The 27,964-nt window shown below is 39.9% G+C and overlaps 1 protein-coding gene across 4 annotated transcripts; it reads left to right on the top strand.

Annotated features, from left to right (window-relative positions):
* Positions 1–27,964, top strand: TMEM106B (transmembrane protein 106B). 4 transcript variants are annotated; one of them, XR_012157544.1, is made up of 11 exons: positions 1–672; positions 5,654–5,718; positions 7,632–7,853; positions 14,095–14,158; positions 16,543–16,702; positions 18,579–18,719; positions 18,809–18,858; positions 20,931–20,984; positions 22,013–22,232; positions 23,867–23,917; positions 26,481–27,964. XR_012157544.1 is itself a non-coding variant. In XM_073333839.1 (9 exons), exons 2-9 carry the CDS (start codon positions 5,661–5,663, stop codon positions 22,149–22,151), a joined length of 888 nt encoding a protein of 295 aa, XP_073189940.1. In that variant the 5' UTR covers positions 1–672; positions 5,654–5,660; the 3' UTR covers positions 22,152–23,314. The 4 variants fall into 4 exon arrangements, 2 of the variants coding, with proteins under 2 accessions (XP_073189940.1, XP_073189941.1); XR_012157545.1 differs by lacking the exon at positions 23,867–23,917; XM_073333839.1 differs by lacking the exons at positions 23,867–23,917; positions 26,481–27,964 and having other exon boundaries at positions 22,013–23,314.

Here is a 27,964-nt window from a genome sequence, read left to right as displayed (position 1 = left end):
GAGTTGGCGATGCCGTAAAGGCCAGCAGCGGCGCCCGCACAGCTCCAGGAGAAGTCGGGGTCCAAGGGGCTCAGGCGGGGGCGCTGAAGAAAAGAGGCCCCGTTGAGCGGTGTAGCTGTGGGCCCCGCTGAGGGAAGGGCTGCGCCGTGCCTGTGCTCTGGCAAAGCCCAGCCCGCTGCTGGCTCCCGGGGGAACAAGTCAGACCATCGTCAGCGGACTCGACGGTGACTCCCGGGGCTCTCCAGCCCGGCGGGCGCTGCTCCCCGCGGGTCACGGCGCCCAGCAGCACCCGGAGAAGGGGGATTTCTAGCGGGGCTTCCGCTAGAGCAAGCCTGCGAACTGCTCGAGGCGGACAGGGATTGCAACGCGGACCTTCGCACCACAGCAGAGCGGCCCCAGCTTGAGGCCCCCGCCCGGCCTGAGGGGCGGCTGAGAGGTGTCCCCCTCCCCCGCCCGGGCGCTCGCCGCTGGGCCTCAGCCCCGCCCCTACGGACCGTCGGCCCTTAGCCAGGTGCCCCCTGCCCCCTCCTTGCCGCGCCTGCGTGCTGCGCTCGCTGAGGAAGGATCCGGGCTCCGAGCTCGGCGTCGTCGTTTCGCCCACCGCCGGGAGCCGGGCCCTGCCGCGCACGCAGCCCAGTTGCCTCGAGCGAGCCGCCGAGCCCGGCCGCGGAGGTGAGAGGGCGCCGAGCTGGGGCGGCGGCCATCGTCGGTGCTGCCGAGGGGGCGCCGGGCATCCCGGCGGGGCGGCCTAGCGGGGCGGAGCGGCGCGGCCGTGCCGTGCCATCCTGTTGTGGCCTGGGCGGTGGGAGCGGGGCCTGGTGGGCCGGGGTCACTGAGTGCTGCTGGCCGGGGCGGGGGGCGCTGCTGGGGTTGTGCGCCGAGGTGGGATCTGCGGCCCAGGAGCGGTGTTGTCGTGCGGGGGGTTGTGCGCCGGGGTGGGACCGGCCCAGGAGCGGGGTGTGTGTGTGCGCGCGTGTGAGGGGGGGTTGTGGGCCGAGGTGGGACCAACCTCCCAGGAGCGGGGGGTGTGTGGGGGGTTGTGGGCCGAGGTGGGATGTGTGGTCCAATATCAGTATTTCCTTGGGGGGGGGGGGGAGGGTAGGAGTTGTATGGTGAGGTAGGATGGGTGGCGCAGGACCTGGGTGTCGGCGTGTGTGTGCTGAGGTGGGACCTGCGGCCCAGGAGCGGTGTTTGGGGGGGGGGGGGCGACTTGTGTGCTGAGGTGGGATGGATAGCTAAGGCGTGGTGTTGTCATGCTGTGGTTTTGATGTGTGTGTTTTGTGGGGAGGTCTCCACCAGCTGGTTATTTAGGTCTCTGGTGAAATTAAACCTCCTGCTTCCTGCTATGACTGTTGGGGGTTGTGGGATTCAAATGTAAACACGCTATAGGCCCTGTCTGCGTTGAGGGCTGTCTCTCTGTTTTGTCCACACGCCACATAAGTTTCAAGGTCCCAAGTTTCAAGTGTTTTCTTGCAACACTTTTTGCTGTGTACTTAGTGGATAGCTGAAGGCGGGGATTTGACAAGGAGTTTGTTAAAGCTTGTATATTGCACGTCATTAGAGGTGCCCTACCCAGGCTGAACAGACTTGTGAATACCAAGTCATGTCTCTTTTCCTCTTCTACCTTTTATATCTTGGGAGAGTTTGTAATAGTAATTAGTAATCCTCAGCTGATAGAGCAGGCAACTGCAATAAAATGGCTTTTAAAACTGGGTGTATTATCATTTTGTTTGCTTTTTTAGAGTGGCATTTTAATTTTGTGTATAGTAGAGTGAAATAAGAACTCCACCTTTAATTTGTCTTTTAAAAGAAAAGTTGCATCCATTTAGGCCATGTCTATATGTACAGTGGTGCTGCTGGTAAAGACATTAAAAAATGAGCGGCATAAGCTGTGTTGGCGGGAGAAGCTCTTCCACCGACATAGTGCTGTGCATATGAACACCTATGTCAGTGTAACTTGTGTCACTCAGGGGCATGAATAAACCACTTGCTGAGTGACATAAGTTATGCTGATATAGGCTGTAGTGTAGTACTAAGAAGTATTATGTCTAAGGAATTGACTACAAATTAGAAGCCAGGAATTCATGTGTTTAATCTTGGTTCTGACACTGGTTTGCTGTGTAGTTTTGAGATCAGGCAGCTCCACTAATTGCTTTTTTTCTGTATTCTCATCTACAAAATGTTACGGTTTTTTAAATCCCATTGTATTGGGGTATTCAGAATTGATGTTTATAGATTTGAGGTGTAAATATTTAAGTTATAGATGGAATGGTAGTTTTCAGTTACAGTTGGCATTTGAATCTTCTAATTAGTTGCAGTTGTAGAATAACAGTTGCAGGGATTAATCCAGGTCCTCTGGATCTAAAAGTATGGTCCCCTGGGTATGTCTACCTAGAGACTGTGCCTTTCAGCATAGGCAGAGAGACTCACACTTGCTCTGACTGAGCTAGCATTAAAAATAAGTGTGGACCTTGTGGCACAGGTCTGAGGCAGGTGACTGGCCCCATCCACTGCACATGGTGCAATGTCCATGCTGCTATTTTTAGTACAGTACCTCCAGCAGTGCTAGTGTGAGCCTGTCTACCTGCTCTGAGTGGGGGCATGTTTCCAGCTGCAGTGTAGGCAATAACCTCTATTGCCTGACCTAAAGAACTCAGGCTCCAAGGCTCTGGCAGAATCATAAAACTCTCTAAGTGGACTGATGACAACAGAGGGGCAGAGCCATCTTGTGTAATCAGTGAATAATTTAGTGAATTAGAAACTCTTTCTGTGTTTGCTGTCAAATTATTGTAAATTTGTTATTTAAATGGTTTGTGTGAACATATTTCAGTCTATAAATTGTTCACAAACTACTTGCTGCAGCTTGTGCTGTGGATGCTTTCTGTTTACAATATGCTTTGTGTTTTTAGTCATTTGAGTTGTGTGGTATTTCAGCTCCATTATTGGATCATGCCCAGATCCTCAAAGCACATTCAAAATGGTTGAAAGAATACCCATATGAGTAGGTTTCGTTATCATGAATTTTCTTGTGACTAAAACTAGGCGTGTATGAATACTTGCTAAAAACCAACAAAATGGGTCATGAATATTGACACACGTTCATGATTTTTAATTCAAGCAAATGTCTGTGTACACCCAACTGTAATGATGTAGTAATGCTGCTGGGACCATCAGTAAGATATCAGTGTAAGTAATGTATGACCTTTTTCTGTCCTTTCCAGTAGGTTTTACCACCTATTGAAATAATATGAAAAGTCTATACAAAAGGAACGCATGCAAGGTCTCAAAATACTACTTATTCTATATGGGACACCTTATTGTACAATTGCAGGAATGGAGTTCTTTTATATTTTAGATATTTTTTTCTCTAGTACCATAGTGGAAATTAATGGCATGATCCTGCATTTCCTGCTAAAGCAAAATTCCCTTTCGGTTCAATGGGAGCTTTATCTAAATAATTTGTGCAGGATCAAGCTGCACATTAGTGAGTTTTTCAAACTCTGTGGAAGACTGTAATCTAAGTCATGGTAGTAGATGTGCTACCTTGCATTAAAGTTTGATAGTGGTCAGGGTGGATTTGATTTAAATCACTAGTCAGGAAGACTCAATTTAATCATGGTTTTCTACATAAAAGTGCATTTTTGTTGATTGTTATAACCTTAATACATATTCTTCACAACTCTGATAGATGTAGGTTTCATTTTTAGAAGGTACACACTATACATTTTTAAACAGTGATTTATTTTGAAAACTTTTCACATTAGTTTTACAGCTATATCAGAAAATGAAATGGTTGGTTATTTCATTCACCAAAGGTAATTGAAGCAGATATTTATGAAGTCATTGGGAGGTGAACTATCTCCAGTTCAACAGGTTAATCATTAATATTTGGAGGATTTTCTTGCCATGCTGTATTAGGAGGAGAACATCACTGGACAGACATTTAAATTGTTTTATTTAACTAAAACAACGTTGCATATTCTGGATTTTTTTCTTCAATGGCAAACTTATAATATTTTAACACAACAAGCGTATGTCCCTCACTTCTCACATTTATCTCCAGACTTCTTTTTCTTGTGTAGATCTATTCCACCCCCAACAATCTTCTATTCACTGAACTTTTTGAAACTTTGCACTTTTAGAGAGAGGTAAGGGATTGACTCTGTGTATGCAAATTTGCAGAGGGACAATAGAGTTGAGGTCTGGTATTTCTCACCTCTATATATTTATTTATTTAAAACATTTTTTTTTTTTTTGTTAACAAGCATGTTACCTGCGGGGAGACAAATCCTCAGTTTGAGAACTGCAAAACTAAGCATCTCTGATGGTATCTTCTAGACTGAGCACTGAGTCCCATTGATTAGATAGAAAGATTAACCTAAATAATCTATACATAAACTTGTGGAACCCCATAAGACTGGGTCCCTAATGCATGAACTATTGGAACTCATTTACAAAACTTTTCTTAAACATTACATGAATATATTGTCTCATACTATAGAATTAGGATTTATAATCCCTATTCCATGATGAGATATCTTTGAGCTATACTGTATCTTAAAACAATTTTTAGATAGTTTTTTCCCTCAAAGCTTTTTATCAAAAAAATCCGATTTAAATTAAAAAAAAATCAGATTTTTTTTAAACATTAATTTTTATCCACACTGATAGTGGTAGATTATATAATCTTATTACTAGAAAGGTACAGACACTTGAAAATTATTTCACCTTGGAGTCATTTTTTTGCAGTCATAATGCTCCTACTGTTTAGCCTGGAGCATAGCCATACACCCACTATTTAGAGAAGGGGTGGGCAAACTATGGCCCGGGGGCCGCATCCGGCCCTTCAGATGTTTTAATTTAGCCCTCGAGCTCCAGCCAGAGAGCAGGGTCTGGGGTTTGCCCCGCTCCACGCAGCAGCATTTCCCTCTCCCCCTGTCCCCCGGCTCCTATGATTAGGGGCAGCCAGGGGGCTCCACATGCTGCCTCTGACCCAAGCGCCACCCCCACATCTCCCATTGGCCAGCAGTCATGGCCAATGGGAGCTGCAGGGGCGGCACCTGTGGACAGGACAGCACACAGAGCCGCCTGGCCATGCCTCCGCGTAGGAGCCAGAGTGGGGACATGCCGCTGCTTCCGGGAGATGCTTGAAGTAAGCACCACCCGGAGCTTGCACCCCTGACCCCCTCCAGCTCCCCAGCCCTGATCCCGCTCCTGCACCCAGAACTCCTCATTTCTGGCCTCACCTCAGAGCCCACATCCCCAGCCGGAGCCCTCACCCCCTCCCACACCCCAACCCCCAATTTTGTGAGCATTCATGGCCTGCCATACAATTTCCATACCCAGATGTGGCCCTTGGGCCAAAAAGTTTGCCCACCCCTGATTTAGAGGATTATTCCAGTTAGAGGTTGGTACAGAAAGTAGGGACCACCAGCAAGGGCTGAGACTAATGTACTGGCGAGAAGTCCATGCCCTTTTACTCCTCTCCTTGCTCATTAGCTATCTTCCTGTACCGTGCTTGGTGGGGTGTGAGGTAGAGGGATAATATATATCTGCCTCTGTTTTCTAAGTGTGTGAAACTTGAAAACTCCTCTATCCCTAGACTGCAAGAAATTTGAAGTTAATATGCTTTTCCTTTCCATCTAATTTTCAGCCTCCTGATGGATGCAACAGGGAAGTGGAGGGCCTTCACTACTCTACCCCTTTCACTGTTTCCTGGTATTTGCAATGTTTGAGGGTCCCGTAGCACTCTACCAATCTCCTAACCTCTGTTTTTGTATCCTCCACCCCCTTGAATATCTCCCCTGTCTGTCTCAGCTGTTTATAGGGTTCCTGACCAGTATAAGAGTGAAAATGATGCAATTCTTGTCAGTTTCACTCATGCCTATAGGATTCCAGGGATAGCTTTCCATTTCAATCTTCTTCATTAGAAAGCTAGGAGCACCAGTTGGGGGCATTAACACAGTCTGTAGATACAGGAAGATAGCCTTATATATGGAAAGTTTCAGAGTAACAGCCGTGTTAGTCTGTATTCGCAAAAAGAAAAGGAGTACTTGTGGCACCTTAGAGACTAACCAATTTATTTGAGCATGAGCTTTCGTGAGCTACAGCTCACTTCATCAGATGCATGCCGTGGAAACATGGGAGGAGGTATTTTTTCATATTCTCTGTGTATATATAAAGTCTGCTGCAGTTTCCACGGCATGCATCTGATGAAGTGAGCTGTAGCTCACGAAAGCTCATGCTCAAATAAATTGGTTAGTCTCTAAGGTGCCACAAGTACTCCTTTTCTTTATATATGGAAACTGATTTAGAGCCATTTTTGTAATAATAATGGCTAAACATTTAGGTAATAATTAAATGTTAAATTCTGTAGAAAGTGATGTCTTTGGCTCCTGTCTCTTCAAGCAAAGTTCCCTAGTTGCCCCTGGTGAGTGAATTTTCAGGCTTGGAATACAGATTTGTTATGCATTGCTGCAGATAGAGGGCTCAACATTTTATTTTAAAGTTTTTTCCAAAAGCTGTTTTTTAAAAAAGATTAATTAGAAGTATTTTTAAAGTAAGTAATTATAATCTGGATGACATGGTCCACCCAGTCATACAAATGTTAAAGTTGGTCAAAATTGGGGTTTCAACTCTTGTAGTGTTGATTTGAAAAGCAGGCTGAGTAAAAGGCTGTAGATTAAGGGTGCCAAACTGATTTGTTGTAAAGGGCCAAATTCCACATTTGGTTTTCTGTGGGTTGGGGTATAAATTTAGGACTCCATTTTCCCCCTTAATCTACACCATCCCCCACTGATGTCAGTGGGATATTTGGATAGAGATCCTTTTCAGAATCTGGCCTATATGTGAAAACTAAACTTTTAGGTATTTATGTAGTACTTTATTATTCAGCAATGCTGAACAGGAAGCTCTTCTCCCCTTTGTCATGATTTCTGTCTCTGCCATTGTTTTCTCATCTTTCCTTGCCTATATTCTTCTCTTCTGTCTCCTGGGTTATTCCCCTTTACATTTCTTTCCGTGCAGCAGCTCCTAAATCCCACTTTCCTTGGCGTTTGGCTTCACTTCCTTCCTTGTTCTTTTTGCTAAAATGATCAGCACTGAAGTAATTAATGTTGTTGCTGAAATGTTATAATTGAATTTTAGAGTTGATGTCCAGTTAGGATAATAGGGTCTAGGGGCATTCACACTTCTTAGTCGTTGTTACAGGCTATTTGCATACTCAGGCAGATATGACTGCAACAGTTATGCTCAGTTATATTTGGAAACTTTTCCTTTTAGTGCTCCTAGTTGCAAATATTACTTTAAAAAAAAAAAAGTTGCCATTCTGGACGATCTGAACGTTGTGTGCCATATAAATACAATTGTAGGGCTGGGTGGATCCTGCAAGTTATATGTTTGACTTCTCTGCTGTAGAGCTTCAAAGTGACCTCTGTTAATTGTCAGCTGTTCAATTTCGGATTTCATCTTGTTTTATTCTGACTTCATTTTATTATGAATTCCAAATGAATTGGGTTCTTTTAATTCCTAAGCAATGCAGTATTAATAGTGCCTCTTAGGTTTAGCAGAAGACAGTAAACCATTTTTGATTGTTTTTCCTAAAACATACTTCTAACTTTCTCTACCATTAGACATGGGGAAATCCTTTTCTCACCTGCCTTTACATACGTGTAAGGAAGATGGCTATGATGGAGGTACGGCATCTGAAAACATGAGGAATGGATTAGTTCACTCTGAATCCCATAGTGAAGATGGAAGAAATGGGGATGTGTCACAGTTCCCATATGTGGAATTTACAGGAAGAGACAGTGTCACTTGTCCCACTTGCCAGGGAACAGGGAGAATTCCACGTGGTAGGTGTTATAGATAAAATTAAGCATATTTCCTTGTAAATGAAACTAATACCCTGCATCCAATAGCTACAATTCTGTAATTGAAATTTGTTTTTCTCTTCTATTTCTGCACCACCAAGACAGTCAGATTGAGTGCGATGAATCAACATTTTATAAATTACCTTTTTAATATTTGTATCAGAGAAAATCAGTGCAAGACTTTAACCTTGATTTGCTCGTGCTTATGGGCTCTTAACTTTCCTTGTGTCTAGGTGTTTTATCCCTTAACTATTTTGAAATGACTAGGCAGAGTTATACAGAGAGACATTGTATGAGGTCTCTCACTGGAATATACACTGTGATAATTGGAGCCTGCACCCTTAAGAATATTATTTTAATAATGTTCTCACTAACCTTTATTTTTAAAACATGTGATTCAATTCAGAATTCTAACTGTCCATCAAGTATACGATCTTCTGATTTGTTTTTTCTGTTAAATGTTTTCAGCATACATTTCTATTTAACAAAAATGGTCAGATTAGTTTTGTGAAGTAACAATTTTGATGATTGATGTGTAAACTTGTACTTCATCATACATATTGGTCCCAAACATTTAACAATTCTAACTTTGCAGTTTTATACAATAACTTTTTGTCAACAATTATATCAAAGCTCTTCATAACTGGTAAATAGTGTGTAGTTCCCATTTTATAGATGGAGAAATTTAGGCAAGGGTAGGTATAATATGGTCTTTTGACTATGGTAAGGAACTGTCGTACAGAGAGTCTGGCGTAATTCTTGCTTAGACAATCTGTACCTTAAATGATTACACCTCTTAAAATGACCTACAAATACTTGTGAAAAATGGCCTTTACGGAAACTACATTAGCAGATAGAGCATTTTCCTTTTAGATGTCTTTTGCATGTTGTGTTAAAAGCTTTACTTCTCTTTCTCTTTTAAAAAGCAGCCTTTTGTGCCTTTGAGAAGGCTGTTGGACCTCTTTAAATAGTACCATCAATAATTCTCAACATACATTGTATTCTGTTTTTTAAAATCATAATTGAGGGATTCAGCTCTCTGCAGGCTGTTACGCTTTTGTGTATTGTACATACCACAAGAAGAGGTTTTTTTGAAAGCCATGCATTTTGCATGCATTGAATAGTAAACATCAGTTGTGGCTTGGGAAAATCTGTTTAAATAGGTAGTCTGTGTTTCTGGACATAGAATGATTTTCTCCTGTGACTGCATTGTTGGATGCCCCTTGTTACTTCTACTTTCCTTAAAAGAGGATGCCCTTGTCTGTGCATGCTGGAGCTCCTGACAGTATTGCTGCAAAGGTCCTCAAAGGTATATTTGATCAGGAGAGTGAAATAGTTAATGGGACTTCATCATATGGTGGTATTATCCTTTCTACCTGACATTCCTTGGAGATTTTCTTGCTAGCTAGTAGATAATGTGAGAATATGGGCAAAGTCCAATATCTAGTGCTATTGAAATTCAGCATTCTGGTTTAAAAAAATATTCATGCACCTTCAAGTACCCTGGTGTACACTGCTTTGAAAATATAAACACTTTTAAAGTGCTAAGTATTCTCTATCTAGAGCTGTCACAAACTGGTTTTAAGCTGTACCCTTTATTATGCAAAAAGAAAAGGAGTACTTGTGGCACCTTAGAGACTAACCAATTTATTAGAGCATAAGCTTTCGTGAGCTACAGCTCACTTCATCAGATGCATATCGTGGAAACTGCAGCAGACTTTATATATACAGAGAGAATATGAACCAATACCTCCTCCCACCCCACTGTCCTGCTGGTAATAGCTTATCTAAAGTGATTTCCAGCACAAATCCAGGTTTTCTCACCCTCCACCCCCCCCACACAAATTCACTCTCCTGCTGGTGATAGCCCATCCAAAGTGACAACTCTTTACACAATGTGCATGACAATCAAGTTGGGCTATTTCCTGCACAAATCCAGGTTTTCTCACATCCCCCCCCACCCCCATACACACACAAACTCACTCTCCTGCTGGTAATAGCTCATCCAAACTGACCACTCTTCAAGTTTAAATCCAAGTTAAACCAGAACATCGGGGGGGCGGGGGGTAGGAAAAAACAAGAGGAAACAGGCTACCCTGCATAATGACTTAGCCACTCCAAGTCTCTATTTATTGACAGTCTCTATTTATTGACATTGGTCAAACTGGACAGTCTCTACGTAAAAGAATAAATGGACACAAATCAGATGTCAAGAATTATAACATTCATAAACCAGTCGGAGAACACTTCAATCTCTCTGGTCACGCAATCACAGACATGAAGGTCGCTATCTTAAAACAAAAAAACTTCAAATCCAGACTCCAGCGAGAAACTGCTGAATTGGAATTCATTTGCAAATTGGATACTATTAATTTAGGCTTAAATAGAGACTTGGAGTGGCTAAGTTATTATGCAGGGTAGCCTGTTTCCTCTTGTTTTTTCCTACCCCCCCCTCCCCCGATGTTCTGGTTTAACTTGGATTTAAACTTGAAGAGTGGTCAGTTTGGATGAGCTATTACCAGCAGGAGAGTGAGTTTGTGTGTGTATGGGGGTGGGGGGGGATGTGAGAAAACCTGGATTTGTGCAGGAAATAGCCCAACTTGATTGTCATGCACATTGTGTAAAGAGTTGTCACTTTGGATGGGCTATCACCAGCAGGAATCACTTTAGATAAGCTATTACCAGCAGGACAGTGGGGTGGGAGGAGGTATTGGTTCATATTCTCTCTGTATATATAAAGTCTGCTGCAGTTTCCACGATATGCATCTGATGAAGTGAGCTGTAGCTCACGAAAGCTTATGCTCTAATAAATTGGTTAGTCTCTAAGGTGCCACAAGTACTCCTTTTCTTTTTGCGAATACAGACTAACACGGCTGTTACTCTGAACCCTTTATTATGGTGTATTTTACAGAAATGTTCAGCCTCAGTCCTAAAACCAATTCTAGTTAGCCTGGTCAAATGATTAGTAGATGCTCATGTCAAAGCAAAATCCATCTCTTCAGTAGAAGACTTTTTTGATGACACTAGAGTTCTTACTGTGTGTTAGGTAACAGGAGGTACAATCTTAGTGAAGACCAGAAAGTTGTAGTTTTAGATGTTCCCTTTAGGATTTACCCTGACCTTCTAATATGCATGAAAATTATAACTTGTCGTCACTAGCATATTACCATGTGTTAGCTCATCTTTTTTTCCTATAGAAGACACAGCGTTAGGTGTACTAGCCCCATTTTGATCAAATTCTATTTTTGCAAAGTATAATCTTCCTAAAATTACTCTTGCATCTTTAATTTGACAAATTAGTCTTCATTTCCCCTCATAAAAATGTTACTCCTGGGGGAATTCAGCACCACGGTGGACGCACAGAATTCATGTGTCCCACAGAACTTTTTTTTCCACAGAAAATACATTCTGCCCCAGAGGTACTGCAGTTCTGCCTTTCGCCCACCAGAGGACACTGTGGTGCCAGAACAGCCAGCAGCATGAACACAGCCTACTGTTCTGGCACCACAACATCCGCTAGTGGGCAAAAGGCAGAACTGCAACACTTGTGGGTCATAATGTAATTTGGGGGTGGGAGGGGGGAGGAGAAATTCTGTGAGTGCTCAGTGGGGCAGAATTCCCCCAGGAGTAGAAGTTCATCACAGAACCCTGCCTGCGGAGCCAAGTTAGGACAGACAGAGTGGGACACATGGGGCTGCTGGGGCAGGTCAGACTGTTGTTCAGAATGGCTTGGGGGGGGGGGAGACTGGGGCTTGGGCTCAGAGCTAGTGGGGTGACAACGTTGAGCCAGGGGCTGAATGTGAGTGGAAGTGCAAGGCCACATGGGGACTGAAGAGGGGAGGCTGCAGGGATATATGGGGATGGTGGAGGAGACTGCAGAAACCCATGGGGCTGGGGGGTGTGGGGCCGGAGCAGATATGTGTCTGAATGGGAGAGACTTGGGGTCAGCCAGGGTCTGCATGGGGGAGGCTCCCCAACTCCCTAACAGTTTCCCCCACCCCCCAAAAAACCCCTGTTCCGTACTTCTCCCACCCATACCCAGCAACCCTCCAGGTTCACTCCAGGCTCCTTCCTCCTCCCTCAGCTCCTCCATTACCCCTGACTCCCTCAAACCTTTGTAGTGCTTCTGACGGGTGCAAGAAATACAGTTCTGCATTGTAATTTAAATGAATTACTCAAAATTCTGTATTAATATGCCTAGTAAGGAAACTATTTGTCAAAAAAAAATTACCAGATTCTTTTTTTTTTGGTTTGTATTGATATACTTGCTGACAGATATTTAGAAATAAATTACCATAATAATTGAAATGGGCATGATTATATTTTGTCAAAACACCACAATATGCAGAATTTTGAGAATTTTAAAATACTGTGCACAGAATTCTTAATTTTTTGGTGCAGAATTCCCCCAGGAGTAAAATGTTGTTTTGGCATAGAACGGCTGCCACATTCTACTCCAGAGAGAGCTGTATTTCAGTACTGGTTAGAAGTCCTTGTTCAAGTACAGTTTGTGAAGCATTTCAGAATCTTCTGGGAGGAAAGGCTCCAAAACCATTGAAAAAAAAATCATTTTTTAAAAAATAGCAACAAATTTGAAGACAATGTAATTTCCAACTAATATCAGTATCAGTGTAGTGGCTTACATAAACCTAAAAGATTTAATATCATTAGGCATCACATCTGGCCTGTGTCCTTCTGTTTTTGTAGTTTTACAACCATATATTTTTCTCTCCTGTTGCCATGTGAAAGACCCATACAAAGGGCTGTCAAATATTTCAAGTAAACAAATTAAATAGAAATGTTTTTAATCATCCTGTTATGGTAATACTAGGTGTTATGTTAATAGATAACACTTAAGTTGAAGATGTTTCTAATATATAATGTTTGTTTAGTAAATCAAAATAGAAAATTGTTAAACATACCTTTATTCAATTTTTGCATTAGGGTGACTTATTAAACCATTTATTTGGTTTGCATATCTCATACTAAATATTAAAATGTGAACTAATTAACGAAAGTCTGCAATAAAATATTTTCATTAGAACTGGCTAATAGAGTGAACTGGTATTTTAAAATTCAGTCTGCTAGAAAATAAGATTTCAATATAGGTAACAAAATTTTGAATATAGGAGACTATATTTCACAATTGGAATTACGAGCACAACCTACTTGGATTCATGCTTTTGTTAAACTGTAGCAATCATATGGAATTTGTTTCTTGTCTTTTGGCGAAATGCAGCTGTTCAACACAACGCAGAGTAAAAATAAAAGTAGCACTACAATACTTTTTTTCACAAAGTTTGAAGACTATATTTAAACAATCACATGACTATTTTTTTCGGTTTCTCTCAAACAAGAACAAATATTCCAGAATTTTTTCTCAAACCTTTTACCGTGTTTCTAGCTCTTCACACACAGATTTTTGTGCTCTGAGGAAACTTTGTGTGGCTTTGTTTTTGTTTACCCAGTCATGAGTCTATAACTGAAAACTGTGCAGAGAAGAGGCTGTGGGTTCATAAAAAAAAATGTAGAGGTCTGTTGGTGTGGACAGGAAACCAGTGTGCTTCAACTTATTTTAACCTCCCCTTGCAATACCTTATCGCAAAAGCTATGTTTGAGCTGAATGGTGCCGTTAATATTTAGATATCTGTGATTAGGCTCCACACTTTAACCAACTATTGTCACATGCTGTGTTGCTACATCTGCCTTATCTCCTCTCCTGCTGCTTGTACAACTTTCACATTAAATAACCTGCATACTTTCAACTTCTCTTCTATGCAAGTCCTGCTTGTACTTAGTATTCCCATGAGTTCATATAGCATCTAGTGTAATGAGCCCCTAGTTCTGTTTGGTGCTTTTGGTGACTAATGCAATACAAATAATTGTCTTCCAGAGAAACCAGTATTTCGTTTCGCTGCCCTGTCAAAAAATTGCTTCTTAACTTTTTTCTTCTGAGATAAAAGCACATGTCCCTTAATACACCCACAGATTGTTCTGTTACGGGAAATTAAAAGGATTTTTGTGTAGTCTATGAAGAGATGTTCCATACCTAAGGACACTTTCCAAAATGTTGTTTTAATTACTGTCTTTTTTTATTAAAAACAAAAATCCATCATGAGGTGCCATTATATTCTGCTGGAAAATGCTGTTTGCACTGTTTTTGTTTAGAGATAACTAAGTCCACCTAAAGATATTTCTGAAAATTGTTCTTGTATATTTGTAGGGCAGGAAAACCAGCTTGTGGCTCTGATTCCATACAGTGATCAGAGGCTGAGGCCAAGAAGAACGTAAGTTACAGTAAGAATATGAATGTATGAAATGATGAACTTTTCTTTTGCTGATAAATTGCATCACATTTAGCATCAGAATATAGATTTTTTTTTTGTTTTTGTTTAAACCAACTCTCAAAACATTAACAACAGAGCTGCAGGGTAGCACAAAAACTTGTTTTTTAACAAGGTATTTTGTAGCACAGTGCATAATGCAGTACAATATCTTTTGGGCTATAGTTATATTGAATTATTAACATTTTAGACGACTGTGGCTGTATATTGCTTGAGAATCCAGTAGCCTTTACTGTAGACAAAGGGGTGGGCAAACTTATTTTTTGGCATGAGGGCCACATTGGGCTTCTAAAATTGTATGGCGGGCCGGGTAGGGAAGGCTGTGCCTCCCCAAACAGCCTGGTCCCCGCCCCCCTGATTTCCCCCCTCAGAACCACCAACCCATCCAACACTCCCCTGCTCCTTGTCCCCTGACCGCCCCCTCCTGGGTACTCCTGCCCCTAACTGCCCCCCTGGGACCCCATCCCCTATCCAACCCCTCTTGCTCCCTGTCCCCGACTGTCCCGACCCCTATGCATCCACTCCCCCTGGGACTCCCACGCCTATCTAGCCCCCCTCCATGTTCCTGGTCTGCCGACTGTGGGCGCCCCCCGCCCCTGGAACCTCTGCCCCATCCAACTGCCCCCTTGGACTCCTTGCCCCTTATCCAACCCCCTCGCTCCCCGCCCCCTTACCATGCTGCTCCGAGCAGCAGGACTGGCAGCTGCACCTCCTGGCTGGAGCCAGCCACACTGCCGCGCTGCCCAGCAGGAGCTCGCAGCCCCACCGCCCAGAGCGCTGGTGGCACGGTGAACTGAATGAGGCTGCGGGGGAGGGGCTGGGCGCTAGCCTCCCTAGCTGGGAGCTCAAGGGCCAGGCAGGACTGTCCTGCGGGCCGTAGTTTGCCCACCTCTGCTCTAGACAAAGGGCAAAGTAGCTTTTAACCTGAAGGCAAAAGGCCAGATTCGTTGCCGCCATAAGGAGACAGTACTTCACTGTCGCATCTAACTCAGCAGTGAATTTCGCCCACTGTTGTCAAATAAGTCAATTGCTGTTATATATTTCTTTAGATAGTTTCTTGGTCATCCAGTGTCAAGGATCAGTAAACTCATCATTCTGGTCTAGCCTTTTTTGTTGCTGCTTTCTCTATTAAATTTATTAGATCTGCCTATGTGTTAAACCAGTTGAACCTTAGTGATTTTTGATGTATTTTATGATAGTGACCAAAATGTTTTGGATTTTTCTGTAATAGACTTTTATTTTCATGTATAGCAGACATTAGAAATCCTACAATACTTAATTTGGCAACAGTGTAATGTTAGCAATAATAACAATTATTAACAAGTACATGGAAATATTAGTGAATAGAGAGATATTTATAATTCTTTTAGGTTTGTCATCTCTCTGCTAAACCAGTCCCAAGTTCTGATTTCCAACACTAATGTGTTTTACTGAAGCTGTAGCTTTTTTTAAAAATGTACTCATTTATTTGCAAGTATACCACTCATTTTATAATACTGAAAAATGGCGATACCATTTTTATAGGGATGTGAAAATTGTCACATTCTACAACTTTAATTGTGAGGACTTGAAGATTATACTGTGAGGTTAAGAATCATCTAGATATGGTACAATGGTAGGTCAGTTCTGAAGAATTGTTTATTGTCCAAAACTTGGAACAAATTTGCAGTTTTATAAAGCCGTATTACAAGGCTTTATTTCATAGGGTTTGCTTTTTTTCCCAAGAAACCAAAAGTCACAGTTCTTAGTTAAACAGACATTTAAGCAAACTAGTAGCATTACTATTTAGCTTTAGTATAAAATATTTTTTCCTGTAAGATAAGGTGCCTTGAAAGGCATATGGGAGCCTCATTCTCATATATGACAATATTTCAGAATTTGATTTCCTTGCTCTCTCAGTTCTGAGGGTTCTATTTCAAATTAAGAGTATTTTTTGATTGAGGTCTTTTTCTTAAATTGGGCTCCAGAATAAGGTTAAAAATTTTAGACCAGAGTATCCATATCTGTTGAAGTTTGAGTCACTAATTACATCAATTACTTCCATAATTGAACTCTACTTGAAAGCAAAATTAACCTATACGCCAATATTTTTCTTAAATATAATATGCAGTTTAATTGCTCTCAGCTTAAATGGAATTTAAGGAGTTAGAGTGAAAGATTGAGACAGACTGGATTAAATATCTTGATTTTACAGAGGAATGCTTATATACTTAAAAAGAAAATAAACTATAGGAAAAGAGCGGTTTGAATTTTATAACAAATCACTTTTGTTGGTAATATCACTAGATTAACAGGTTTTTTTCGTTTTTTTTGTTTTGTTTTTCCAGAAAACTTTATGTGACTGCTTCTGTAATTGTATGCTTACTCCTTTCTGGGCTGGCTGTATTCTTCTTATTTCCTCGTTCCATCGATGTCGAATACATTGGAGTGAAGTCCGTATATGTCAGTTATGAAACAAGTAGGCGCATAATATATCTAAATATTACGGTAAGACAATCTGAACATTGTGGTAAAGTGAACAGTAAACTTGTGTAAATAGTTTCCCCTTAAAACACAATGTATGGATCCAGTCAAAAATGCTTTATTATATAGAATTTTACTAGGCACATAATGTATATCATTTATTTGTAAGCATTATGACAATGTTTACCCCAACGGGATTTTATGTGGATTATAAAAATAGTGACAACTGTTCAGGTGGTCAAATTCTCTCTCCAGTTTGCATACTCATGGGCTGCTACCCTCAGTTTACTGTGAGACTTTCATCTGGTCTGGATCTTTGGGGAACAGTAGAGGTCTTACAGTGTGACTTAGAGGTAGAAGCTGGGATTTTTCCTGATCTGCTTTGGGAGGGTGTGCCAGGATTCTAGGTCTACTATTCAGAAAGATATGCCTTCCTTAAGTCTATACCTGTACTTCACTAAAAATAATATACAAGGTGATTGCAACTGTTGAGGTGGATACCTCTTAAAATGTGGCCACCTAAAATGTAAGTATCGTAAGTGTTTAGAACCAGCATGCTGAATTGGATAGAGTAGTGAACAGGGATGGCTCTAAATAATTTGGTGCAAAGGTGGCAGCATGCTGGAAGGAGGCTAAGAAAAGGGGCTACTCTGTGGATACAATAGCTAAATGCTCCCCATGTAGTGTATGCATTACAGATCCACGTTCTCCTGTGAACTGGGAAAGTAGATTCAGTTTTCCTTTCTCTCACAAATCTTCATGGAGTTGGAATCTTTGCTGAAAACCCAGTTGTTCATTTTATGTGAACAGAAGTGAATTTCCTGTTACGGCCTGCATAAATTAATGAGCTGACAGATATTGCAAGGGAGAAAATTGGGTATACTTCTACCACACTCACATTCTTGCCATTTAAGACCTTGTTTATCCTATAAGAAATGAGATTTAGTAAAAATATTAATTAACATTTGTGAAAACACCACTGTCTCTGCCTTCACCAGATGCTACCTAGTGTTTTAAAACATGTTTTAACATGTTGGTTCTCAGTACAAATTTTTTGGTGGACTCGGAGTGTGGCCACCAACTTTGGCTGGTAGCCGCTCTCATATTTTTTTCCCCTAAAGTACTTGATTAGCTTTAGGAAAAACAAATAAATATGCACATATACATGTCCAAATCCTTGTAATTTATTTAAAAATATCACTTTTCACAGCAGCCTTACTCAGCCCTGGCAAGTCTGGGGACAAATTAAACCTGGGTTGGGGTGATGGGATGGGTGAGTGGCTGGGGGAGGCAGGCAGGGGCTGGAACCTGAAGCCCTGTGGTCGGCTCCCAAAGCCCCACGGCCAGGGGACAGAGCCCGGGGTTAGAGCCTGAAGCAATGAGGCTGGAGCAACAGGCCTGCTGCTGCCCTGTCCAAAGTCTAGCTGAAGCCCAAAGTCTAGCCCCATCACCCCGGGAAAGCGGGGAACTCACCAATTGCCTGCTCCTCCTCCAGTGTTGTGCCCCAGGTGTCTCCAGAGCGGGGCAAGGCCCAACCCCTGCTGGCAGCCCCAGTAACCAACAACAGTGCAGTCCATCCAGGAGCAACAGGGAAGGGCCGCTATTTTGCCACTTCCTCTCGCTCCCACCCCTCCATCACAGCTGAGGAGGTTGTGGCCGCAAGAAAAGCCCCTGATGGCTGCATTTGAGAAACACTGTAACTGTTTAGATAATATGTTTAGAAAAGTATGCAGAGTTAGATAGATAAAGCAAAAGATAATTTATACAACTATTTCACTTTGATATGAGACACTTTAATGTCTTCTACTCAACAATTTTCAAAATGGTTATTTTTCAAGAAACTCATGATGGGCAATTCTAAAGTTCTCTTTTTATTTTATTTTATTTTATTTTATGGCAGAACACCCTAAATATAACAAACAACAATTATTATTCTGTTGAAGTGGCAAACGTTACAGCCCAAGTTCAGTTTTCAAAAACGGTTATCGGGAAGGCCCGGCTAAACAATATCACCAACATTGGTCCACTGGATATGAAGCAGGTAAATGTGGATATGTTTTTGAAATGAGCCATATTTGATCTTGTGTTTTCTGATCATTTCATTGAATTATTGTTGGGGTCTTTTTCCAGATTGATTATATGGTGCCCACAGTCATACAGGATGAAATGAGCTACATGTTGTAAGTGTTTGACTTTTAAAATACGTGTGTGTGTGTATACAACATTGTACTAATGATGCTATATATGGTGCCCACTAAAAACTAACATTTACCACATTGCTGTACTTGTGCTATATTTGGATTAGGAATTACTAAATATACAGTAGTAAAGCAAATACTGCTTTTTTATGAATGGTAGACAGGAACATGGGCATTGCTGTAGTCAATCAGACCACTGGTTCATCTACTTTAGTTTCCTGTCTCTAGCATTAGCCAGCACCCAGTGCTTCAGAGAAGGGTGCCAGAATTCTTGTAATGGACTAATTTACAGTAATCTGCTCCAAGAAAAGGTTTTTTTCCTAACTAACTGTCTGGCTGGGAGTTGATTTATGATGCAAACATGAGGGATTATATCCCTTATATTTATCCTCTTTGGACTATGGATGTCACTACGGATGTACAATGGTGTAATTCCTGTGGTTGCAATTGAGGAGACAATTTATAAGCATTTGTTCATTTATAACTTCAAAAAAGAAATGTATTTGGGTTGAAATTTCAGTTGAATTTTGTAGTTTGGTAAAACTTAACTCTGCCATTTTTGTTACCATAATATGAAGAATCTTTTGTCCATGAACATCTTTCAGATGAGCTTTTTGTATTTAATTCATACACAGTCAAAAAAAGTTTCAATTTGATACAACTGTAGACACCAATTGCAGGGTCTAAGCCATAGTACTCAATGAGAACTAGTGTCTTGGTATGTTTGGAGAAAATTTAAAAAAAATATTGCTAATAAACATTAGAATAAATGTGAAATTAGCTTACAAATGCTTAAACACTTGTATTTTCTGAACTTTTTAAAAGAATACATACAAGTCTAATGATTCAAATACATAACTTAGCTCGGAATCTTACTGCCATAATTATTGTTCATGTTTCTTAATGTCCAAATTTAAAATGGGTGGGCACAAAGAGTTAATCAAAAAAGCCTGCCAACCTTGTTGACTCTTTCCCTTGCAACTTTGCACCAGGAGTCCGGCAGAAATCTTAGGCTAGCTACACTACAGAGCTTACAGTGGTACAGCAGCATCGCTGCTAGTGGAGGTACTCTAAGCTGAAGGGAGAGAGCTCTCCCTTTGACTTAAGGCCTGGCTACACTGGAAACTTCAAAGCGCTGTGGTGGGAGCGCTCCCGCAGCAGCGCTTTGAAGTGCGAGTGTGGTCGCGCGTGAGCGCTGGGAGAGAGGTCTCCCAGCGCTCCTGGTAGTCCACCTCCACGAGGGGATAAGCTCCGAGTGCTGGGAGCCCGGCTCCCAGCGCTGGGAGCCCATCTACACTAGCTCTTTAAAGCACTCAGACTTGCTGCGCTCAGGGTGGTGATTTTTTTCACACCCCTGAGCCAGCAAGTTAGAGTGCTATAAAATGTAAGTGTAGACAAGCCCTTAGTTACTTTAGCCCCCACAAGCAGTGGTAGCTGTATCAGCAGGAGAAGCCCTCCCGCCGACATAGCTCTGTCCACACCAGAGCTTAGGTCGGTGTAACTTGTGTAGCTCAGGCGAGCAGTTTATTCGCACCCCTAAGTGACATAACTTATACTGACTTAAGCTGTAGTGTGAACGTAGCCTTAGTGATGTGTTGAGGCTTTTCTGTTGTGCTTTCTTTGCCCATATCTTGAGATTTAAATTGAACTATTGGTTACAGAGCCCAGCTATCCCCTGCTTGAAATTTAAATTTAAATTGCAAGCCTATGACTAAACATTTGTTGTTAAAATACAGTCTTTCCCTTTCCTCACTTTAAAAAGCAGTTAACAGGAAAAAAAAAAATCTACAATTATATAGAATGACTTTTTGCATGTAAACTTAAAAAGGGATTTGTGTGTAGAGAAGATGCCAATATGCTCTATTTGTAGCAACTTTTTACTAAAAATATTTTATAGTTAATTTACATTAATAGCAGCTCTTCATACTTAGTTTTCTTTAAAGACCAAGGAGCACATAAATATCCTCTCTATTAGAATTTTAGTTATTTAAAAAGTATTTTAGCTTGTTAAATCTTACCACTTGATTAGTCTAATTCTGGTTTTGTTATTTCAGTGATTACTGTACCTTGCCATCTATTAAAGTGCATAACATAGTAGTCATGATGCAGTAAGTATGGATCACTTGTATTTGTGCATAAAAGTAATTAGTGAAGCCATTCAGTGTATTTGAAAAAAATTTCATCTACAGTGTTCTTAAATATGGGGGTAAATATATTCTATGTAAAATGAATAAACATTCTAATTTATAATGTGTTAAAATTACTAAATGGGTCATCGTTCCTTTGTATGATTCAGCTTCTAAGAAATTATTTGCTGTGTAAATGTGATCTTGCCTTAACATGGAGCCTGGAAGGGTGATGAAACTTGCACAGCCAATGCCAGTGCTCTGTCTGCTCTGTGACCGGAGACCTTTTGTCTCCAGGACCATTGGTCTGATAAGTCATATTTGCTAAATTAGTTTTTAAGAAAGCCTTTAAAATAAGTTATGCTCACTTGCAGGCAGGGTTATAGTATTTTTTTTTTAATTTTAAAAATTACGAAAGTCTCACTGGGTTTTATAGTTTAAACCTGAAACTGTCCCTTACCCATCTCTTCTCCACCTGTATACATTGTCTCTGTTTTCAAGCTTGCTGCCAGTTTCTTGTGTTGGTGTGAAGACCAGAGGTGTTGAATATTTGGATGGTTTGGATGTAAATATTTACCTTTCCTTTGCACCCAGATAATAAAAAAATAGATCAAAGTTTGGGCTTTTACACTTTGTCTTAATAACATTGAATACAGTCCATCATGACTATTTTTAAAACACAAAACTCAACAGGATATGCTAGGAGTGTGTTTTATGGATCAGATCTTCAGCTAGGGTAAATTGATACCGCTTCATTGGTTTCACCATCCTCTCCAAGTATAGTGTAGTCACGTATAATAGTAGCTCTGGTCATGTAGTACAATATTAACTTTTAATTAAAATTTAGCTAGCCACTAATGTGAAATAAAAATTGCTTATATTTATATAAACTGTTTTAAAATTTTTTTGAAGAAAATGTATATCTGATTTAAAATACTGATCATCTCACAAATTCCTTTTCTGTAGCCTTTACAAACCAAACGTCTCTTCTCTTTTTGTCTGTATTTAAGAGTGACAGTGACGACCTCTTACTTTGGCCACTCTGAACAAATATCCCAGGAGAGATACCAGTATGTAGACTGTGGTGGAAACACGACTTATCAAATGGGCCAGTCAGAATATCTAAACGTACTTCGACCTCCACAGTAAAAGTGGCGGAGTGGATGATGCAGGAAGAAAAAGATGGCTGTTGTTGCTGCCAGACTTCGTCTTAGTAGAAACGTTGATCAGGTTTGCTACTATTTAAAAGGGGTGTGTGTGTGTGTAAAGTTTAGCAACCCTGAAGGGTCTGTTCGCTTACAATACGATCTGCGGGAGGAGGAAAAGTGCAAAATGTATATAGCCACAATTGTTGAACAGTGTATTTCCCCTTCTGTTTACTTATATGATATGTAGATATTTCTGTCGGATTGTTTCATTACAAAAAATGCATCTTAAATTTTTAGACAGAGAGCTTGGATTATTGCCTACAGCACAATGTGGCTATAAGATTTTTAAAGTAAATGTGCATATATTTAGTTGTATAGATGAAACAATGTCACTAAGGAACATTTGTGAGAGAGGAATAAATATATAAGCTAAAAGTTATTTACTGAGAAATGAAACTATAACACAGTAGTACAGATCAAGGCTTCTATTTAAGTCACCGGTTTCCTTTAGAGTGTCTGGATATGTCTTGCATATGTGGTAACTTGAGAATGCATTAGTAAACTTACGACAATACAGCTTTCTTTGTATAGGAATTCTGTTTTAGATATGCTTCCGTTACAGGTTAACTGCTTGATTTATCCCCCCCCGCCCCCCCCCCCCCCCCCCGCCCACACACACACTCCTTAAGCACAAACAAAACTGTTATTGACTTGAATGAAAGTTTTTGTTTTCCTTGAATGTGGAATTTTGGATCTGGTGTTAAGTTGGCTACTGTTCATTTGTTTTTGTTTCTACCTCCTCTCTGCCCGTGTCCCAGGATGGGAAGTTATGGAAAATGTTCATTACATTCATATTTTTAAAAATGAATCATGCATATGACACAAATTCATGACTGCTTTGCAAAATTCATCACTTAGTTAAAGAATGTTGAAGTCTCTATTGGATAATGAAAAATATAAAATGCATAAAGTTACCATTCCCCTCCCCCCCCCCTTTTTTTTTGTAGTAGTAGTTTGGTGTACAAGTGTATCACTTTCAAGTTTACACGGAATCACTTAAACAGTATACATAGGAAATCTAGATTTGGCTTTTGGGCAGCTAAGTGTAAACTGAAAATATAACTAATCATAATTGCTTTGAAATATAAAGAATGTGTACCTAAACTACTTGTCAGTGTTAACATCTCTCTCGACTGAATAAGCAGTAGTTGCCCAAATCCTCTTGAGCTGTCACACTTCACATTATGAGATTGGAGAGTGACTTTTTTATTTATTTATTTATTTTAAAGTGCAAGTACCTATGCAAACACTAAACTACAAGAACTCAGATGTGGCTACTTTCTGATAACAAACCAAAATAGTCCTGAGTAAATGTTTTCAGTGTCACTGAATGCCAGGTATAATTGGCCGCAGAACTGTGTGCTTGTGCATTTCACCTTATGAGGAACATAATTTAATTTATGTTTAATCTTAACATTTCTTTGATTTTTGGAGACTACTTTTAATGTCTTTAAAACACTTTTTTGTTCTTTTACTTCAATCCAAATAATGTCTTCAGTTTAGTTAAAAGAATCCTGATTTAGTTAGTTCTAAATTGGATAACGACAGGTTAATGTATACTGTGCTATTGAGTGGTTAGATTGTTAAATTAAAATGAACAGTATTTTTAAATAACAGGTACTGCCGCTTTAATGCTTCCATATCTTTCTAACATAGGATATTAGAAATACGAATCCAGTTCATTGGCAGTAGTGTTATATTCTAAAGGTAACTTTTCAGTTAAGAAATAGTCTGAAAGTTTAAAAATGTAATTTTGTTTTTTGTTCTTCACATTTTTTGTTATATGGAGCTAAACGTCACAATTTAATTTAAAAAAAAAAAGAAAAAGAAAAAGTTACTCTGCTATAAGTGACGGTCCTGCTAAGGGTTCTGCATGGGTGCGAAGGTGTGCCTGCCTATATCTCTTTGCGTTATTGGACTCTAAATCATCACAATTCTGTAAAATAGTGCTGGTCAGTTCACACTGAACCAGAAGACACAATGCTGGCATTTCAACACCAAGTTACTTTTGCTGCCTTAAAAATATTTTTGGTTGTGGGTTGTAAACTCGAAAAATGGTGTAAAATCCGAATCAAAAAAGTTTTACTGAACTTAATATAACCTAGTGCTCTTATATACATAAACATTTAGTTGCAAATGCCCAGTCTTTGACCATGGCTGGCAGTAACAAAGCATGCCTGGGGTGGAGGTTGGTGATTGGTGATACTAAGATGGCTGTGTGCGGAGCTTGTACCAGTATTTGTGTGGAGCAGCTAACTGCTGACAGTTAAAAAGGGCTGATTTCTCAGCCAGTGACTGGGATATAGAGAGGCTCTGGCCAGGCCCCTGTGCCAGCAGCAGAGAGTAGTGTGTGGTAAGAGTTACCACCTCTAGAGCACTTTGCCACTGCAGGATCTCCCTAAATCATGGTTTATTTCTTTCTGGATCTGGCCATGCCAGATTTAAGGCTACAACCTGCCAATGATACAGTGCAAAACATTCCGTGAGCAAAACTGTGGGTTCAGAAATAGACTGAAACTCTTAATCAATTTTACTTCTACATAAGCTTCTTGGTATTGGCTATTTTGAGAAAATGATCCATTAATAAAATGTGTCTTTCTGTGAACAGTGCTGTCAGTGGTAATACATCTGTGTAAAAGCTAGTTACTTTCCTTAGGCTAGTCCAGCTAAGAAACTTTTGGTTCAAGATGACAAAAATGTAGAGTTCTTCATGGACTTGATTCTGAAAAAGGATCTACCTGAGTGTATGATAGGGGCTAATGAGCGAGTTATTATGCAGAATCAGGGCCTGAAATAGTACAAGAAACGTAGGTTGGAAAGCATTCTCTTTTCATAGAAGCCCCAAAAGCTACTAATTAGGTCCATAGTGAAGCATATCCTTGTATAATTTGGTTTGTAAAATGCTGATTTATTTGGCCACAAAGTCTCTGAGGAGATGATATGCAATTTAAATTAAGGTGCTTACTTTGTATCCATTGGAATGTGTTAGCTTGGAAATGACTCTGGAACTGCGATGTGGGGGTGAAGGGAGAGGCTAATATAAATGTATACTAGAACAGCTGATACCAGATGTATTTGGTTAAAAATGACCCATACACTTACTCTTAACTGGATTGATCTCTTCTTCTTAAGGCTCATTTATGTTGTTACATGTATTTAACTTTTTAAAGAGAAATTCAGATTATACTGAAAATCCACTCTTTTAATCCCAACTGTTTGGTTGCACTTGAGGAAACCTAGAAATTAGTCCTAATTCTCTTGAGCTGAGGAAGATGAATATCCTAACTACAACTTGGACTCCCCACTCTCCCAAAATGTTTGTGTAATTTTCTTGTAACTTATTTGTAACTTGGTGCTATAATGTAAGACGTTTTCTTTTTAAAGTTGCACTGTTGTAATGCAAACAATATCTCTGGTATAGTTTGTCACTTGCATTTTCTTAGTTTTTATTCTGTAGCAGATCTGTTGCACTCTAAAATAGAAACTCTATTGAAATATGACTGGGATGATGTAAGCTTCCTAGGGCAGTGATCACCTCTTTATTCTGTGATTGTACAGCACCTAGCACAGAGCAGTCCTGGTCAAATACCAGGATCCCGGGCACTATGGTAATACAAATAATAAATTATGTGCAGTTATGACATTAAACAGAAAATGTGCTTTTAAAACATAACTGTCAAATATATTCATTGTTAGAAAACTAAAAGCTTAATTTATGCTGTGGTAAACTGCATGGCATGTTAGGTCAATAAGCTACTAGACACTTTGATCTGTTTCTAACTAGAAAAATTGAACCTGTTTAATTTAAAATGTTTAAAAAAAGAAAAAAGTATTCTACAAACACTGGAGATCTGCTGCTTGAATACACACTAGAGGAATTCCAAAGGCAACTTTTGTTCTGAAAGACAGAGCCCATGATACATTGTTACTCATGAATTGTGGGAAAAAAATGCCTTCCAGATGTTCCACCACATTTGTAACTTGTTTCTTCATCTGGAGACTCTTTGGTAGAAGATTGCATAATTTTTAAAAATTGTAATGTGGAGGTCAGTGTGCTTTAATAATTTGCTATGCAGTATAGTTTGACAGTTTTAATGCACTTCTGATGTGTGTATTACCTTAATATTAACATTGCTGTTATATTTAGCAACTTTATTTTAACACACACACTGATCAACTTTGATACAAACTGTCCTTGAAATTCTCCAAGTGAGTAATCTGCTAAATAGTAGTATAATTCAAAACATTGTTTTTGTTTTTTACTGTACAGTGACTAGAGCAGACTACTTACCAGCGAGGCTTTACATTTTCATCATGGACTTAGTGCTACCAGCTGATTACTGAAATATGTCCTTGGAAAGGGTGAAATGATTGAGATGTTTGGAGGTGGTGTGTTGAGTGTTACAGGCAAAATGTTTTTAGTTGCCGTTGTTAAAAGCTGAAAAATATAACATGAAGTTCTCTTAAATGTGTGTAACAAGTCTATAACCAGAAAACATTTTGTAAGTTTTGTCTGCCAATAACCTGGCACCTGACTCCACAACCCATTTATTATGTGTATATTCCTGTTAACTTCAGTGGGACTAGTTAATGTGCAAGAGTTAATTACATAGTAAGGTTTTCAGGATCAGGCCCTTGGTTGACACTTGTAGTAGTTTGGATTATTTTTTACTTAAATTATGACATGTCTGGCAACACTTTAAGATATATTCCTTTTCTAGAAGGGGAAACCTACCTTCTTTAAACTGTATTAATCAGAAATGTGTTGGGATAATAAGTAACTAATAGACTTTTTATTCAGCATGTTAAAAACATGAATTTAGTGTGATAAGAGGTCTAAAGGTAATAGTATTCATTATTTAGAATGATTTTTAGGTCAGTCTTGAACTGTCTTGCTCACTGGAATGGTAACAACTAGATGCATTACAAAAACATCATACACTGTTTCATTTGGGAAACCCTTAAACCCTAATTTAGTTAATTGGTTATACTGACAGGGTAAGAAATAGTAGTTTTTTTTCTGCTGGCCATGGAATTCTATTCTTGTATGGGCCTGCTTGGGACATGGATGTACTTAAGATTATCAAGAACCCATCATTATCTGTCAGAAACAGTTCTTAATTGGTAAGAAATGTGGAGAGCAGAGAACAAGCCCCAGTGTGTGGGATCTGTGAATACCAGAAAGTATTCCCTAGCCTGGATTAAAATGCTGGGTCACTGCTTTAGGTATTGGTAGTGCACCGGTAACTATACTGCCATTTGTCATGGTTGATGATGGGGAACAAGTCTGCAGTTTTGGTGTAGTTGTCTATTGGACATTAAAGATTTTACATTATCTATTAATTAAGCCACTTAATTACTGAGTCCTTTAATTTTGTTTTAATAAGTAATTTTCCACCAATTTAACCACTATTAGTGTTCATTGTACAGAAAATGCATATTGCTAAATATATGTATAGAGATGCTAATAGGTGATAACTATTTTTGTAATATAGAAGCTGTAACTGTTGCTTTTGTAATTGTGTGGCAAATATAATCTGTTTGCATTCAGTTGATCAAGCATGGTAAATCTTTCATATGTCAGTGTATTTGGACATGCATCAGTTGTCTTAAAATGTTAGTAAACTGAGGGGAATATTAAGTTATATCACTATTTGTGTTTAAAGTTCTGAAAGGGACTTCATAATGGGAATTTTAAAAGGAATTGTGCACTCGTGGAAAGAATGCTATTAAAAGTTAATTTTTGAAAGTAAA

This window comes from Lepidochelys kempii, chromosome 2 (genome assembly GCF_965140265.1).
Source record: "Lepidochelys kempii isolate rLepKem1 chromosome 2, rLepKem1.hap2, whole genome shotgun sequence".
In the NCBI taxonomy this organism is placed as follows: Eukaryota; Metazoa; Chordata; order Testudines; family Cheloniidae; genus Lepidochelys; species Lepidochelys kempii.
This window is presented reverse-complemented; position numbering and strand designations above follow the sequence as displayed.

Coding starts and splice junctions, on each gene's coding strand:
- TMEM106B (XM_073333839.1), top strand. CDS start 5,661: ATGGATGCAACAGGGAAGTGGAGGGCCTTCACTACTCTACCCCTTTCA. Junction 5,719..7,631: donor ACCCCTTTCACTGTTTCCTG/GTATTTGCAATG, acceptor CTCTACCATTAG/ACATGGGGAAATCCTTTTCT. Junction 18,720..18,808: donor GTCCACTGGATATGAAGCAG/GTAAATGTGGAT, acceptor GTCTTTTTCCAG/ATTGATTATATGGTGCCCAC.